Raw genomic sequence first — 17,482 nt, 5'->3', positions numbered from 1 at the left:
ATCGGGAGCAGAGGTCAGGGCTAGGGGGAGCAATTAAAGTGTATGGATCCAGGAGCCCAGGGCCCGTCCCATTGTGTGTGCTGCAGGCACCAACTGATAGGTGAGCTGATAGCAAGAGAAAGGCAATGCATATTGAACATGGCTTTATAAATGTATTGAGCCAAATGAACTGGAGCTGCACTAAGGAGAGATGCATGCACACACTATATTTACTAGGAGTCCACATAATGCATCATTCAGTGTTTTCCACCGTTTCTTGTTATTTTTGCTTACCAACGTCAGTACTCTTAAGATTTCAAAGTGGCCCGAATATCTAAGCAATGTTCTTTCTTATTTATTTCCTCGTATCTCTTTCTCGCTCCCATTTGAGTGGTCTTCCCTCTGGCCATACAATAGCCAAATCCAGGCATCAGGCATGATAAATGTGGCCCGGGGCCTATGCCCTCGCTCTGCCTCTGTAGTGGCCTCATCGACACATCAGCCTGGGAGGGAGAGAGAGAATGAGAGAGAGGGAGGGAGGGAGGGAAAGAGGGAGGGCGAGATACAAACCAGACTAGCCATTTTCCTCGTCCTGCTCATAAATATTTGTGTGGCTGATTTATAAACAGTGGAGCGAGAGACAAGATCAAAGTGAACTGTAACGGTTATGTAAAACCAGGGCTTTTCACGACACTGCCCTACAACACACCATGCTTATACCTATTAAAGACAAAGCCATATATCACACGCATTATTGGCAAGACTATTGAGTGGCCCCGTGCAGTTTAAAGCTTGGTGAGGCCCCTGCTATGACTCTAGGTCTCACAGCGCTAGACTTTAAGCTGCTCACACTACTAAAAGGCTATAGGTACAGTGGGGCAAAAAAGTATTTAGTCAGCTACCACTTATGCAAGTTCTCCCACTTAAAAAGATGAGAGAGGCCTGTGATTTTCATCATAGGTACACTTCAACTATGACAGACAAAATGAGGGAAAAAAATCCAGAAAATCACATTGTAGGATTTTTTATGAATTTATTTGCAAATTATGGTGGAAAATAAGTATTTGGTCACCTACAAACAAGCAAGATTTCTGGCTCTCACAGACCTGTAACTTCTTCTTTAAGAGGCTCATCTGTCCTCCACTCGTTACATGTATTAATGGCACCTGTTTGAACTTGTTATCAGTATAAAAGACACCTATCCACAACCTCAAACAGTCACACTCCAAACTCCACTATGGCCAAGACCAAAGAGCTGTCAAAGGACACCACAAAAACAATATTGTAGACCTGCACCAGGCTGGGAAGACTGAATCTGCAATAGGTAAGCATCTTGGTTTGAAGAAATCAACTGTGGGAGCAATTATTAGGAAATGGAAGACATACAAGACCACTGATAATCTCCCTCAATCTGGGGCTCCACGCAAGATCTCACCCCGTGGGGTCAAAATTACCACAAAAACGGTGAGCAAAAATCCCAGAACCACACTGGGTTCCATCAGCAAGGGCATTGAAGATGAAACGTGGCTGGGTCTTTCAGCATGACAATGATCCCAAACACACCGCCCGGGCAACGAAGGAGTGGCTTCGTAAGAAGCATTTCAAGGTCCTGGAGTGGCCTAGCCAGTCTCCAGATCTCAACCCAATAGAAAATCTTTGGAGGGAGTTGAAAGTCCGTGTTGCCCAGCAACAACCTCAAAACATCACTGCTCTAGAGGAGATCTGCATGGAGGAATGGGCCAAAATATCAGCAACAGTGTGTGAAAACCTTGTGAAGACTTACAGAAAACGTTTGACCTCTGTCATTGCCAACAAAGGGTATATAACAAAGTATTGAGATAAACTTTTGTTATTGACCAAATACTTATTTTCCACCATAATTTGCAAATAAATTCATAAAAAACCTACAATGTGATTTTCTGGATTTTTTTTTCTCATTTTGTCTGTCATAGTTGAAGTGTACCTATGATGAAAATTACAGTCCTCATCTTTTTAAGTGGGAGAACTTGAACAATTGGTGGCTGACTAAATACTTTTTTGCCCCACTGTATGTGCTATTGCTAGCACTCTCCTGCACTCAGCCTGTAAACTCTGTCTGAGTTCAGTGGGACGTTTGATATTTTGTAAATGTCTGTAGCCAGTAAATGATATGCTGCCGTGTAATACAGCAGTTTAACAAGAGGAGTCAGTGTGTCCTATGGAAGAGGGGAGTAGACAGCTGCACAGGCTGGTTCAGGCAGCCAGCCGGTCAGCCAACACAAATTCCATGCCATCTCCAGAAGAGGGAGGATGGGTGGGGGGAAAGGGGAGGGGTCAGCTCTGTCATGGGACAGCTTTATGGGTCCAAGCCTGGACAGAGAGAGAGAGAGAGGGCTTGAGATCTGCAGTATCAATACACAGCAACACCCCCTAGGCCCACTGTGCAGGGAGAAGAGTGGAGTAGGGCAGACATTCCACACCTACAGACAGTGTTTACCTCCCTTTTCCTTGGCCTTACTCGGCCCCCCTGTGAGTGAGGGAGTGTGGGGGTATGAGAGGAGAGGCACTGCTCTCTCTCTGCTGACCCCGGCCCTCTCCCAGATTAATAACACCAGAGACTGGCAGATGCAGGGAGGGCCGTGGGGACGCCTGCTAGTTGACCTCTGTGGGAGGGAGAGCAGGGTGGGTAATGGGAGAGAAAGAAAGTCTTTCTCAACGGAGATTCCCCCCTTTGTCCTAAAAATAGCTGAATAAACAGGGGATCCATCACCAGGACATGTGCCCAGGCAGCCAGGCAGGGTGACAGTGGTGGTGATGGGGATAGGCTTCATGGGGAGGGTGACTGCTAAACAGCCTGTCTGTCTGAGGGCATCTGGCCCCCTGGCTCACAGGGAACATGGTGACACTGTTTTCACTGCACACTTCACCTTATCCCTTACATAACACACAGCCAGCCAGCCAGCTAGCCTCTATCTCTCTCTGTCTCTCTCATGTGTGAACACTCACTCACAGACAGAATAGCTCTGCCCATGTTCTTTACCCACTGGGCTTTGTCTGTGTATTATAGCAGCTACTATGACGTGAGAGGGTTTTTTACTGTATGTGTGTGTTTGGTTGTATAACTGTACTACCAACAGTTGAAACTGGAGGAACCAGTTCTTTTAGTGGAAACCTCCAAGCGAGGACATGTTTGATAGGAAAACCACAGCAGCGCTGGTGTGGACATGGAGGACAGAGCCCGTGAGTGAATATTATATTATAGTTACGCCTTGTATTTATGCAGAAGATTGAGGGTATTGCAGGGTGAGTCTGCCCAGGTAGGTGGGTGTTCTCTGTTCTGCATAGGGGTGTGTGCGTGTGTGAACAGTATGCGCGTGCGTGTGTGTGTGTGTGTGTGTGTGTGTGTGTGTGTGTGTGTGTGTGTGTGTGTGTGTGTGTGTGTGTGTGTGAGAGAGAATGGAAAGCAGACAGCTTCTCCCCAGTGTGTCTGACTCCAGCATGGTGAGAGTTGAGTTCAAAGCCCTGCTGGAACATCACAGGGCTGAAGCTGAATGAGGCTGAGTGAGGCAGAGTGAGTCAGACGAGCCAGCCCGTGGTCTGGGAAGGGTTACTGAATTATTACTGATGGTTTCAGGGTAACTGTCTGACCGCAGGTCTGGCGAATATTAATCATTTATTTGATTGTCTGCATGTGCTGATTAATCAATCTGAGGGAGATCTGCAGGATTAACTAGCCCATTATTCCTTTGTAAGAAGATTTTAAAAGACTTTAAAATATCATGTTCCATTTATCATTTATTTTTAGTCCCCTGCTGATGAGGGAGAAATAAAAACTGAGGTGAGATTGGGCAGAACAGCAACAGAGGGGAAGTGCTGGGGGAAGAGGGGGAGCGGAAAGAGAGAGGGAAAGGGAAAGAGAGAGGGGAGGGGAAAGAGAGAGGGGAGGGGAAGTGCTGGGGGAAGAGGGGGAGGGGAAAGAGAGAGGTGAGGGGAAAGAGAGAGGGGAGGGGAAAGAGAGAGGGGAGGGGAAGTGCTGGGGGAAAGAGAGGGGGGAGGGGAAAGAGAGAGGGGAGGGGAGGGGAAAGAGAGAGGGGAGGGGAAGTGCTGGGGGAAGAGGGGGAGGGGAAAGAGAGAGTGGGGGGAAAGAGAAAGGGAAAGGGAAAGAGAGAGGGGAGGGGAAAGAGAGAGGGAAAGGGAGAAAGAGAGGGGAGGGGAAAGAGAGAGGGATAGGGAGAAAGAGAGGGGAGGGGAAAGAGAGAGGGAAAGGGAGAAAGAGAGAGGGAAAGGGAGAAAGAGAGAGGGAAAGGGAGAAAGAGAGAGGGAAAGGGAGAAAGAGAGAGGGAAAGGGAGAAAGAGAGGGAAAGGGAGAAAGAGAGGGGAGGGGAAAGAGAGAGGGATAGGGAGAAAGAGAGAGGGAAAGGGAGAAAGAGAGAGGGAAAGGGAGAAAGAGAGAGGGAAAGGGAGAAAGAGAGAGGGAAAGGGAGAAAGAGAGAGGGAAAGGGAGAAAGAGAGGGGAGGGGAAAGAGAGAGGGATAGGGAGAAAGAGAGAGGGAAAGGGAGAAAGAGAGAGGGAAAGGGAGAAAGAGAGAGGAGGGGAAAGAGAGAGGGATAGGGAGAAAGAGAGGGGAGGGGAAAGAGAGAGGGAAAGGGAGAAAGAGAGAGGGAAAGGGAGAAAGAGAGAGGGATAGGGAGAAAGAGAGAGGGTTGGTAGAAAGAGAGAGGGAAAGGGAGAAAGAGAGAGGGAAAGGGAGAAAGAGAGGGGAGGGGAAAGAAAGAGGGATAGGGAGAAAGAGAGGGGAGGGGAAAGAGAGAGGGATAGGGAGAAAGAGAGGGTAGGGGAAAGAGAGAGGGATAGGGAGAAAGAGAGAGGGAAAGGGAGAAAGAGAGAGGAGGGGAAAGAGAGAGGGAGAGGGAGAAAGAGAGAGGGAAAGGGAGAAAGAGAGAGGGAAAGGGAGAACGAGAGGGGAGGGGAAAGAGAGAGGGAAAGGGAGAAAGAGAGGGGAGGGGAAAGAGAGAGGGATAGGGAGAAAGAGAGGGGAGGGGAAAGAGAGAGGGAAAGGGAGAAAGAGAGAGGGAAAGGGAGAAAGAGAGAGGAGGGGAAAGAGAGAGGGAAAGGGAGAAAGAGAGAGGGAAAGGGAGAAAGAGAGAGGGAAAGGGAGAAAGAGAGGGGAGGGGAAAGAGAGTGGGATAGGGAGAAAGAGAGAGGGAAAGGGAGAAAGAGAGAGGGAAAGGGAGAAAGAGAGGGGAGGGGAAAGAGAGAGGGATAGGGAGAAAGAGAGGGGAGGGGAAAGAGAGAGGGAAAGGGAGAAAGAGAGAGGGAAAGGGAGAAAGAGAGAGGGAAAGGGAGAAAGAGAGAGGGAAAGGGAGAAAGAGAGAGGGAAAGGGAGAAAGAGAGGGCAGGGGAAAGAGAGAGGGATAGGGAGAAAGAGAGAGGGAAAGGGAGAAAGAGAGGGAGAAAGAGAGGGGAGGGGAAAGAGAGAGGGATAGGGAGAAAGAGAGGGGAGGGGAAAGAGAGAGGGAAAGGGAGAAAGAGAGAGGGAAAGGGAGAAAGAGAGAGGGATAGGGAGAAAGAGAGAGGGTTGGTAGAAAGAGAGAGGGAAAGGGAGAAAGAGAAAGGTAAAGGGGGAAAGAGAGGGGAGGGGAAAGAGAGAGGGATAGGGAGAAAGAGAGGGGAGGGGAAAGAGAGAGGGATAGGGAGAAAGAGAGGGGAGGGGAAAGAGAGAGGGATAGGGAGAAAGAGAGAGGGAAAGGGAGAAAGAGAGAGGAGGGGAAAGAGAGAGGGAGAGAGAGAAAGAGAGAGGGAAAGGGAGAAAGAGAGAGGGAAAGGGAGAACGAGAGGGGAGGGGAAAGAGAGAGGGATAGGGAGAAAGAGAGGGGAGGGGAAAGAGAGAGGGAAAGGGAGAAAGAGAGAGGGAAAGGGAGAAAGAGAGAGGGAAAGGGAGAAAGAGAGAGGAGGGGAAAGAGAGAGGGATAGGGAGAAAGAGAGAGGGAAAGGGAGAAAGAGAGAGGGAAAGGGAGAAAGAGAGAGGGAAAGGGAGAAAGAGAGAGGGAAAGGGGCTTTTAGACCAGGAGAGGAAAAACGCCAGATTTAACTACGGCAGAAACATACTGTAGAGACCTCATGGAGGCATAGACCAATAGATACGATTTCATGAAAAGAGCCAGTGAGAGGCGGGAGAGAGAGAGAAAGGGAGGAGAAACAACAGGACCAGGAAGTAGATGGGAAAGTGATTGCTCTCCACCTGGAGAGGGCGGAGTGCTGTTGCAGTGGACTCTTGCCCTGCTCTCTCCTCTAGGTAAATGCAGTTCTCTTACTGAGTGTAGCTTAATCCAACAATGGCAGAATTCCTGGGTGCAGCCCCACCTACACCATATCCATGCTATAAATTCTCAATCTGCCGACTGTTTGTGTTATGTCATGTAATTCCTTTGATTCCGACATACCTCTGTTTGTAAATACAAGAGGCACTCAAAGGGCTGTGGTTACTTTACAAGTATGGCGCCCCCGGCGCTTTGGTGGAGAATAGTGGGAGGGAGAGAAAGGGATAGGGAGAGGTGGTTAGAAACTGTATATACTTCCCGTGGCTCCTCTGTCAGGCCCACTCCCTCCAGCTTCTGGTTGCACGGTGGCTTCTCTGTCAGGCCCACTCCCTCCAGCTTCTGGTTGCACGGTGGCTTCTCTGTCAGGCCCACTCCCTCCAGCTTCTGGTTGCACGGTGGCTCCTCTGTCAGGCCCACTCCCTCCAGCCTTTGGTTGCACGGTGGCTCCTCTGTCAGGCCCACTCCCTCCAGCTTCTGGTTGCACGGTGGCTCCTCTGTCAGAACCACTCCCTCCAGCTTCTGGTTACACGGTGGCTCCTCTGTCAGGCCCACTCCCTCCAGCTTCTGGTTGCACGGTGGCTTCTCTGTCAGGCCCACTCCCTCCAGCTTCTGGTTGCACGGTGGCTCCTCTGTCAGGCCCACTCCCTCCAGCTTCTGGTTGCACGGTGGCTTCTCTGTCAGGCCCACTCCCTCCAGCTTCTGGCTGCACGGTCATGCAGTCAGTCAGGCAGAGAGGCAGGAAGGCAGGCAGGCAGGCAAAGGCCACAGCACAGCAGAGAGGAACGGAGTAAAGCAGGAACAGGGCAGAAAGCTGAGAGGGAGGAGGAGTATGTCCTCACTCATGGCTGACCACGGGCTCCTTAATTATGCGCTTTTTAGCAGGTTTTACCTTTACCACTTTCCTCCCGGGGTTGAGATTAGTGCTCACCATGCTTGATTTACTGCACAATAACTGAACAAGAGGTTTACCTAATCAATAAACAGGAAGGGGAGAAAGTGGTGGCCTTTGAGGTATAGTTTGTGACTTTGTGCACCAGTAAGCAGGGTGTATAGGTGGACAGGGCAGCGTGACTGTGATGCCAGCCTGCCCGATGCCTGAGCGGTCACTGGAGTGGAAAACATTATGGGAGGTCAACAACAAGGAAGGTCAGCAACACATCGCATAATAAGGGCACTCCTCCAAAACATTAATACATTAAAATCACAAGTTGCCCTATAAAAACGGGCTTAATACGATCTTACAACCTACGTGCGTAATTTACATTAAAAGGGATACAAAGCTTTCCTGTGCGGTGGGAAGCAGAAGGTTGCTGTGCCCTGTGTTAAATATCCCAAACATTTAATGGGCAGCCAGCTCCAACGACCTCGCTGTGGTTATTTTGGGAATCTCCAATGCCCTGCCAGGCCGGCAGAGGTCTTTCAGCACTAGGCTCCTCTGCTCTGGAAAAGCTTCTGCCAGCGTGACTGAAGCAGTAGGCTGCCTCCAATTAGACCGGGCTGTGTTGGGTTTTTGTGATGACCACCATATCTCAGCTGTAATTATGCTGCGCTGGGAATGATGAGGGTTTAGGTTATTGATCCTCCATTGATCACACTGATCAATGAGCACTTTGTTTGTCTTTTTATGGAAAGTGAGGTTCTAATTTTTTCTATGTCTAATAAGCAGGCTGGGCAGAATGACCCTATAAAGCCAGAATGGCTTTTTGTGTTAGCAGGGCCCTGGTGTATTCGATGATATTATGGGATAGAGGTGTTAGACCTTCACAGAACACCACTTTTCAACACAAGTGTACACACTCCCGTTGGGCATGGGTTAGAGGCTGCTGTGGGTCTTAGAAAGAACTCATTTCAAATTCATGTCTAGTTGGGGAGGCAGAAGAAGTAAGGCTTCAGGGCATGCTTTTTTCATCGGATAGTATCTCTACTGATAGAGAACAGGACTCATTATATGAACTTTGAATGAGTATCAGGTGATTAGGAAAATAATTTGTTTTTAGTGTATGAAGACGCATACAGTTGGTAACAACATCGTGTTTTTAACACTATAACACCCTTTTTGAATGTCGTATGCTTATCTTAGCTATTAGTAGGTTCTAGTGTGAAGAGGAAGTCTTGGACTGTGATGTGTAGAATAGGTGCAGGGTTGAAGTTCTATCGGCCTCATAGTAGATGTTGGCATGGACCAGTTGGTGGGTGTACGGAGCTGGTAGAAGAACTCTCGACAGTAGTTTCACTCCACCAACAGGGTACTTAAACCTCCATACATAACAGCACAGTCCAAGCCTTCCTCTTTACACTAGCACCTTATCTAACTGCTCCGCCCCCATTCATTCATTTGCATTTTAGTAAGGGGACCACTCGACAGCCTTTTTGCTCCTTTGTCAGCTTGCTGCTGCTAATGAAAGATGTCCCCTTAAGACTGGGTTAAATATTGACTCTGGCTCGGTCCCATCATTGGTGTCTTAATTAGCTCGCCAGTGTAGAGATGTAGCTAGGGTAGGACACTGAAGAGGGCCAGGCTAGGGCAACGCAGAGCGAGCGAAACACTTCCCCTATAGAGGTTTCAAACCCACACTCCAACTACTTCATAGTGAATTTTATATAAAGAAGAACAGGAAAGTAATGAGAGAAAACACACAGCATTACACTCTCACTGCCTTATTGCATAGCCCGAAGCAGCAACCAATTATGTGGTAATGAAATATTTACACAGCCAAACTGGGAATGCCAGAGGTGAAAGCTAGATAATACAAGCCTGGAGGAGATTGTATTCTGTATCGCTCCTCCCGTTACGTCAGCATCTCTCATCTCAGCCAGCCAGGCTGGGTGGAACAGGAGGAGAGAAACGAATGACACCACCAAGCCCAGAGGCTAAAGTATAGGGTCAGAGTTACAGCCCAGCCCTATGGACTCCTCTCCTCCTCTATCTTTTCTCCTCTCCTCTGACAAGATACACTGGCTCATCTAGGGGCTTCATCTGGGTCATGGTAGCTAGAGAGGTTGGTAGAGAAAAGGAAGGGCAGCCATCTTGGTGACACTGTGACAGACAGTGTGGTGCTGACTGAGAGGTCCAGTTTGACCCCAGGGGTGCAGCGCTGGGTCTGGTGACGCATCTGTCCCATGTCCCAGTCATAAAGGGGTCGCAGCAGATCTGAGCGGGGACGACTAGAATGTTTGTTGTCATAGACTAATGGCGTTTTGGTCATGTTCTGGCTCTGAATTAAATTTCCACTGACTGTATTAATCATCACAAGTGCCATTTGTCTGTTCTCCTCACCCCCAAGCACCTATGGTTTCTCTGCTACCGTACCCTCCACTACCCCCACCCGCTCCCCATCCACCTAATAAGCAGCCTGTAGCCCACACCTCCAGCCGGCCCACAAGGCCACGCTGCAATTGTTTGGCTGGCAAGTGACAAATGGGGTACTGTGGGTGTCAAGGTCTCTGTCACCTGTGTGGTCGCCAGGCCAGGGCTGCCTCTACCTCTGCCTCCGTAACAGGCAAACCCACAATGAAACCAAGTACTCTCATGTACAGACACAGTAAGTCCGTCATCTGTCTCATTTAGCACCCACACACGTCAGAAACCCTAGACGTCCCTATTCAGCTAGTCAATGCATTGCCATTCAAGAGCACTAGTCCTATTACAATGTTTTGTAATGCATTCCTCAGATTCCCTGCTGACTTGCATGGAAGTCGCAGATATTTAGAAGGATTTCATTTTATACGTGGCTCTAGGCCTCTTTAGTGTAGCGTTTTAGCAGTGTGTTGGAAGTGCCTCTAAGGTTTGTAAAATAAACATTTGCCTCAAGCAGGGAGGAGAATATCATCGCAGAGACTATATCCAAACCCCTCCCTATCCCCCAGCCCAGTGCAGAGTAGACGGCTTTCCATGCCAACCATGGCTGGGCTTTAAGCCTTGCCTACAGGCCAAGTGCTAGCTGGGAGGCTGAGTGGTCTGGGTACATGCTGCTGTCAGAATCCTACAGGGTGCTGTCAGCAGGGTTTGTTTGGGACGGGGGGCAGATAATGTAAGGGAGGAGGGGGGTTCTGGGTTGTGGCTGCCAAGTGCAGGTGTGGATTTTCCACAGACCTGCTTGTTCTCTCTCTCTCGCTTGAAAACTGACCTGCATGGTGTTTATACTCATAGGAGGTGGCTGGTGAGACAATATTTCATCACTGGATAGAACAGGCATATACCATAACACCACTCCACACCACCCCAGCCTAGACTACTGTACAAGGCCTCAGCTCTGACCAGCTTATTGTTTTCCCTCATCCCGAAGCCCTTATTTCTCATTAGGATAGATATGACATGTGTTAGTAAACCCTTGATACCTCCTGACGTCTAGTCTTTATTCAAAGAGAAGACGAGACAACATCAGGGCCTTTGAAATGCATGTGAACATCTCTGCTGCTTGGGTTTGACGGAGTCTGTCTCCTGTTTGGAGCTGTAATGAGAACCAGAGAAACACATTCTTCCCCAGTCAGTCCTGTCCTAATAATTACCATCACCACTGTCCAAAATGGAGGGTTGTGTTGTTGACGAGGCAGTGGGAGGCAGTAGGTTTCTGGGAAGAGCAGCACAAGGGCAGGCCCAGAGTTGCCCTCCTGATATTCCAGATGGCATGGAGCCGGTGCAGATGTCATTGAGTGGTTGGAACAGCTGTTTGCTTCGTGCCCCCGTGGTGCAACACAGCTGTCGCCTCCTGCAGGCAGAGTTATTGTACTGCAGCGTCGGCTCTGCTCTCTGCTCGGGTCGCCCAGGCTAGCATTCATTAAAGCACCATGAGGCTAAACTGTTAATTAGCTGCTCAGAGAGAAGGGTGACGGCTCGCTATTCATTTACCATACTTTTTTTCGTATTATTCAGGCGCTTGACATCATTTCCTGCCCATCTCAGAATCATTTGCAGTGTGTCACAAAAGTAGGGGCCCGTCTCATTAAGAGGGGGGAAATGTGTTTATCTGGCTGAGATTAGAAGTGGACCTTATGTATGTATGGCCATGCTTATCCAAATATTGTTAATGAGAGGGACCCGGGATGCCGGCGTGGGGCTCCGGTGGGCATAGGCCCAGGCTCGTTATCACCGTGCAGGGCATTGATCTCTTCCCGCTCAGCCTCCTCCTTCTCTCTTAGAGCAGAGTGACTCACTCATGAATTATATGAACACATTGATCAGCTGATTGAGAGCTATTGTTTCGAGCCCAGGGTCAATATTGAAGAAGGGATTATCCAACTCTTGTTTTCGCCCTGTGTATGTGAGAATGTATTATTCGTCTGCTTGTCACTACACCCCACCCCCCCTCCTCGCTCCCCAGCCACACAAAGAAACATGCTACCACAGCATACACAATCAACATGGGCCAAATGACTGGCTGCATTGATTGCGTTCTCTCTGCAATTATGTTCCCATTGTTTACTTTCCAGCATCTTACTTATTAAAAAGGAATTCAATAATTATTGCTTTATTTAATGTTAAAGTTAGGCTGAGTGGCTGCCTGAAGCCGAGGCCCAGCCAACAGCAGTATTGTATTAAGACACTGTGACCCCCCGACTCCCACTGTGCTCCCAGCAGCCTGTGTTTACCTATTGCCCAGCCTGTAGAGAGCTACTGTCATCCATCTTTACCTCGCTGCCCTCCCCGATGACAAATAGGCCTCCTTTCTCTCTCTCAGACAAATATGCAGCCTGTTGTTTTTTCATTTGTAGCAGTTGATCATCGCCCCACTGGCAGTAGGGAGAGTCACTAATTGTCTGGTGTGCTTTTAGACAAAAGGGGAGAGCCCAGGGTTGGGCAGAGAGGGATTAGGGAGCGAGAGGAGAGGAGAGAGGGGAAGGGGAGGGGGACAGGAAGCAGTAAGTATGCAGTTTGGTGCGGATACATGCAGTCCCCCCAGCCACAGCGCAATGTCTGGGCTTGTCGCCGCTCGCAATGGCTAATTCGAACCAGCCGCTGAACTTGGCACCCGCAGCGGCTTCTGTGGTCGTGGCTGCTGTTCCTGCTGCTGCCGGCGGAGTGGGAATCACAGGCAAAGCTGCAATCACTCAGACTCCAGCCGCTCTCCCTATCTTCTCTTTGCTAAACAGCCTACCTTCCTTCCAGGTGAATCCCAGAGCCCCTCTTTACAAGACCCCAGCCTCCTGCACCCCACACAACCCGCCAAGTCACACACACACACACACACACACAACCCCAGGGCTACCTGTGCCAGCACACGGCTCAGTCACTCACACACCGAGATATAAGACAGGAGTGGTGTTTTATTCTACACCCGGCTCAGAGTGGGTTTTTCAGACCATCTTCTTTGTGTCTTTTCACAGTAAATACAATGACCTCGTTGGATGTAATTGCTGCCATGACATCAGTGTGTGTGAATAACATAGGTGCTACTTGACATTATTCATCAACATGCCTTGTGCCTGGAACCAGCTCATCATTTTGCCCCTCGGTCAATGGTGAAACCATGGCGCTATGATATCACCGGATAGGTATCCTCATTGATATGGTAAAGAGTATGGATCAGGTTTAAATGGCAGCACACTGTGGCCTGTAGGTTCTGTGTCCTGTAGGTTATGTGTCCTCTCCCTGTCTCTGTCCCATGTTCACCTCCTGTCACCAGCGCTCACACACACACACAAACACACTCAGTGCCGTCCGGAAAGCGTCCAGCTTTACCTTTAAGTGCTGAGAATCACTGGGATAATTACAAAGCAATACACAGCCAGACACTCACTGGCTCGTTCACACAGGGAATTTGGCAACCCTCGCTGAATTGATAGCCATTTAGCCCGTGGATAGTCATCTGTTTTAATGCATTAATTTTGTATTAACAGCACTGCCAAATGTAATGGTGGAAATTGGGGTATGATCATAATGGAGAGTGTGTGCGTGCCTGTCTCTCTCTCTCTCTCTCTCTGTGTGTGTGTGTGTGTGTGTGTGTGTGTGTGTGTGTGTGTGTGTGTGTGTGTGTGTGTGTGTGTGTGTGTGTGTGTGTGTGTGTGTGTGTGTGTGTGCGCACCTTAATTTCCACGTGTGTGTTTATGTGTGTGCATGTATTATACTGCTCCATTGGGGGCCATTCTGTGGAATTACCGGCTTGTGTTGGCACTCTAGCTGCCTTCCACCCTTCCAGTAATACCCACGTCCATGTGACGTTGGCTCTCCTCTCTTCTCCTCTCCCAGCTACTGTTTTGGTTATAGGTGTATTTTTACATCCCATTGAAGTGGATGGAAATGCAGGTGTATGCAGCACTCTGGGTGGGTGTTGTAACTGATCTGTCCTTATATTGCCCACTGAGAGGCCAGGGTGCAGTGTTAAGTTGCCAGAGAGATGATGTGGTGGCGCCCACACCGCCCCAGTCCCTCTCTACCTGTATGAGCACAGAGCCCTGCTTCAACCTCCACAGAGAGAGGAGGTAGAGTACAGAGGCCTGGCTACAGAACAGCAGACACATTCTGCCTCCCTCGCCCCATCCTTCTCCAGCACTCCATGCTCCCATTATCTTATCCATGCTCGGCTAAAACTCCTGTCTCCTGTACGGCTGTCGTAAATTCCCAGCCAATTAAATGGAACTGAAGAGAAATTGAAGCCATGCGGCCTGTTGAGGAGGGGCTGACAGCCGTCCTCCAGCCTCCACCCAGCTCTGTAGCTCAGCTCCTCTCAGGGCCTCAGTGGGGTGCTTGGTGCTCAGGGGCCCCGGTGCAGGGCAGCCCAGGCAGCCTCCTCTCCTCTCCTTTGGAACGGCCAGGCCAGCTCCTCCCAGCTTTCTCTCCCAACATGACTTTTTAATTAAACCGCTGAATTCCTGCACTCCAGTTGGAGGTGATTTATCAGCTATGGGCTTCATTGCAGGATCATAGGAAACAGACACAGGCCCTGTCTAATGCATTACTGTGTTTCACATCCAACGTTTGTGTGTACGTGTGTGTGTGCTCCTAGATAGCATCACTAGACTCTCTCACATCTATAATGTTGATCCCGTGTGTTTGTGAGCGTGCGCATGCATGGGGGTGTTTCAGAGAGCCCCTGTTGCCATGGGTATTGTTTAATCCCGTCTCTCATATAGAGCTCCCACCTACAACTGGTCAGATGGACCAGTCCGGGGAGGGGGGTGCACTGCTGTGTTGGCCCTGTACTGATCAGGCCCCATATCTCTAACAACAGTCCTCCATCACCCCCACACTCTGTTTGGTACGGCCCGGTGCTGAGTACGTGTGGTTGTTAACACACTTACAGGTGTCTGTGGTCTGTAAGAGGTGGTGATACAGAGGGGATGAGGTCTGGTTTGGACTGAGTCGGGCCCTGCCTACAGCCCAGTCAGTTTGAGGTGATATACAGCCTGTTCTAGGCCAGGCAGTCTCAGGTTCACTCCTGCATAAATCCTGCTTTTTTTATGGGAAGCTGTAAAACTCCCAGGATTTTTTTTCTACCTCTTGAAACCAACTTTGAAGTTTAGGTCAGGTGTCGTCTGTTTTTTTTGTGTGAACTCACTGTCTCATTTTTTGCAGCCTTGAGTCGTAATGTGGTAAGAAGTCCCTCTCGCTCCATTTGTTTTGTTCGACATCTGCTATGACTTTAAAACAGTGTGCCATTTCTCAGCTCAGCAATCACACAATGGATTTGGTGTTATCTACGAGTAAATCTGTCTGTCAGATTTCTCTGTACCTGAGCTCTGATGCAATATGTGTGGCCGGAAGAGAAGGGGGGGAGAGGAGGAGAAAGGAGGGATACAGCTCGCACCAGCAGAATATCCAGCAGCACCTATTCAATGACATCATGGAGGGCTTCAAACGAGGCGAGGAGGGAGAGCACAGAGAGAGAGACAGACCCTTTTAGAATCACCTAATAATTCTATTACACAGAGCTGTGGGGCTTGCAAAAAATAAAAAATCCCTTCCTTTTCCTGGAAGCAGTGTCCTAATGTACGTTTAGGTGTAGAAGTGAGAAATATAAAACCAGGGAGAATGGAATACAATTGCCCAGAAAAGCCCATAGCGATATTACAATATTACCAGAAAATTAAACATTAGAAGAAAATATGGGAGCATTTCTGGGAACATAATATTGTTATTTTTTCTCAGCCCAGGCTGTCAACACCTGATTCAGATGTAATGTGGTTAAAAATCTAATGTTTCCATTGCTTTTGCATTTCCCAGCCATCTAAACATGTTGCCTCAATGCAGGGCAAGCCGGTTCAGGCTCCTCTTAATTAATCAATTCGTTTTTCCCGACCTTTGTCTAAGTGTGGGGGGTGGCCTGTATGGGAGATTAAGAGAGTCGTGGTGGGAGGCAGATACAGGATAACAGCCATTTTTTCCTCTCGCTCAGTATGAAGCCACACATTCAAAATGAAGCCTGTTTCAAATAAAACGATACTGAAATGTAGCAATCTTTCTTATAATCTGCTTGTGCTTGCATTGCGTATCCAAGTTATTTTTATCATAGCCTTTTCAGTGTTCACATGATATGACGAATTGCAGTAGCAATAGTCTTGGATAGGATTAATAATTACCTATCAAATTGTATCTCCACTAAGCTCCAATTGCCTTATTTTTGTTGCATATACATGCAATTCTCAAAAGCTTTTAAAGCCATGCATGGAAAACCCGGCCATTGTTACAAATAAAATCACAATTTTTACATCTATTTATTTTCCTGGCAGTTTTTAATGGAGCATTAATGATGGACGGAAAGTACATTTATTTGGATTCATTATCTGATCTAGTCCTCATCTGGCAGTGAAGTGTTTGTTGTTTTCAGCCCATTCACCCACTCAGCCACTGAATCTCAGAAGAGACTAGGCCATGAAGATTAGAATAGAAAGAAACATCTTGTGATGATTGACATTGATTGCAGCCCCAGAAATCCACAGCTAGACTCCAGAGTGGGCCGTATGAACAGAACATGACAGGCGTGAGAACAGTGGCCATACTGAGTCTGGCCCTTCCATTGTAAACATGAAATGATCAGGGCCCTGCTTTATAGGATAATTATCAACACCTCTGCCGATCCCCTAGTCAGGGCCATATTGTGTTGGCATTGTGCCATTGATTGGGCCTTGTAGGGGGTAATTAGTGTGTGGGTCCATGGTGTGGTGTTGGGAGAGATGGTGTCACTGTGCTGTGTGGGGCACGTTGTGTGTCATTATAGGGTGTGTGTTGGGTGGGGGGTACAGTGGAGTTGGAGTGTCAGTGTGGGGCACTTCGAGGAAATGTTGGGGTTGATAGGTCAATACTGTGGAGTCTCTGTCCCCTGAAGGTCACTGCCCTGTTGAGGAATGTTCTAGTTAGTTTCAGAATGTGGTGTGTGTGTGCCCCCCCCTCTCTCTCCGCGTTCCCTCTCTCTCCCTGGTGCTTGCTGTGATAGGGAGGATTTGACTGGCCCTGATCAATATTTAGCATCCCATGCATGAAAAGGCAGATGTTTGGAGTTTCCTTCTCAGAGACGAGAGGCTTCTCTTGAGTGAAAGGGATCAATGCTCCCTTCCGTCTGCCAGGTCTGTGGTCCTGCGGTTCTCTGAGGGGTGTGTGATGTGTGTCTCTCGACCCCGCGCCTGGGCCCCTGAGACCAGCCCGGCTCCCACCCCTCTCTTCTCCTGTCCTGTTAGTCCACAGACAGATACAGCCAGACACAGAGAGAGATACAGGGCTCAGTCCAAACAGAACAGTGTGGAAGAGGGCTGGGTGTTAAACAACAGGGCTGTGATTGGTAATTGATTTGTTCATTTGCGAACTGTGTGAGTGAAAGTGAGTCAGTGGTGCCTGGCTAGCTGTCTGCCGTCAGTTAAAAGCCATTTCTCTCCCTCTCCTCTCTCTTTTTCTCTCTCTCTCTCTCTCTCTCTCTCTCTCTCTCTCGCTCTCCTCCCATAGCACCTGCAGCATCAGGAGAACGCGGTGGAGGGAGATGCCTGCTACTACCACTGTGTGCTGTGTAACTACTCCACCAAGGCCAAGCTCAACCTGGTCCAGCATGTGCGCTCCATGAAGCACCAGCGCAGCGAGAGCCTGAGGAAGCTCCAACTCCTGCAGAAGGGCCTGCCTGAGGATGAGGAGGAGCTCAGCTCCATATTCACCATCCGCAAGTGTCCGTCTGCTGATACAGGTAAGATATAGAGCAGGAGGACTTACTCTCCACTATATTTTACAATGGGAGGACTTACTCTCCACTATATTTTACAATGGGAGGATTTACTCTCCACT

At 48.9% G+C, this 17,482-nt stretch overlaps 1 protein-coding gene across 4 annotated transcripts in view; it reads left to right on the top strand.

Moving 5' to 3' along the window:
- The window catches only part of LOC139385255 (zinc finger homeobox protein 3-like), a 181,327-nt gene that overhangs the window by 87,702 nt on the left and 76,143 nt on the right, over positions 1 to 17,482 (top strand). For all 4 annotated transcript variants that reach the window (XM_071130417.1, XM_071130416.1, XM_071130415.1 and 1 more), the window contains one exon: positions 17,153 to 17,384. In XM_071130417.1, the coding sequence (XP_070986518.1) occupies positions 17,153 to 17,384 (232 nt within the window). The remainder of the gene's footprint in view (positions 1 to 17,152; positions 17,385 to 17,482) is intronic.

Source organism: Oncorhynchus clarkii, chromosome 26 (assembly GCF_045791955.1).
Source record: "Oncorhynchus clarkii lewisi isolate Uvic-CL-2024 chromosome 26, UVic_Ocla_1.0, whole genome shotgun sequence".
NCBI lineage: Eukaryota > Metazoa > Chordata > Actinopteri > Salmoniformes > Salmonidae > Oncorhynchus > Oncorhynchus clarkii.
Note: the sequence above shows the minus strand (reverse complement) of the source record. Positions and strands in the feature narration are given on the sequence as shown.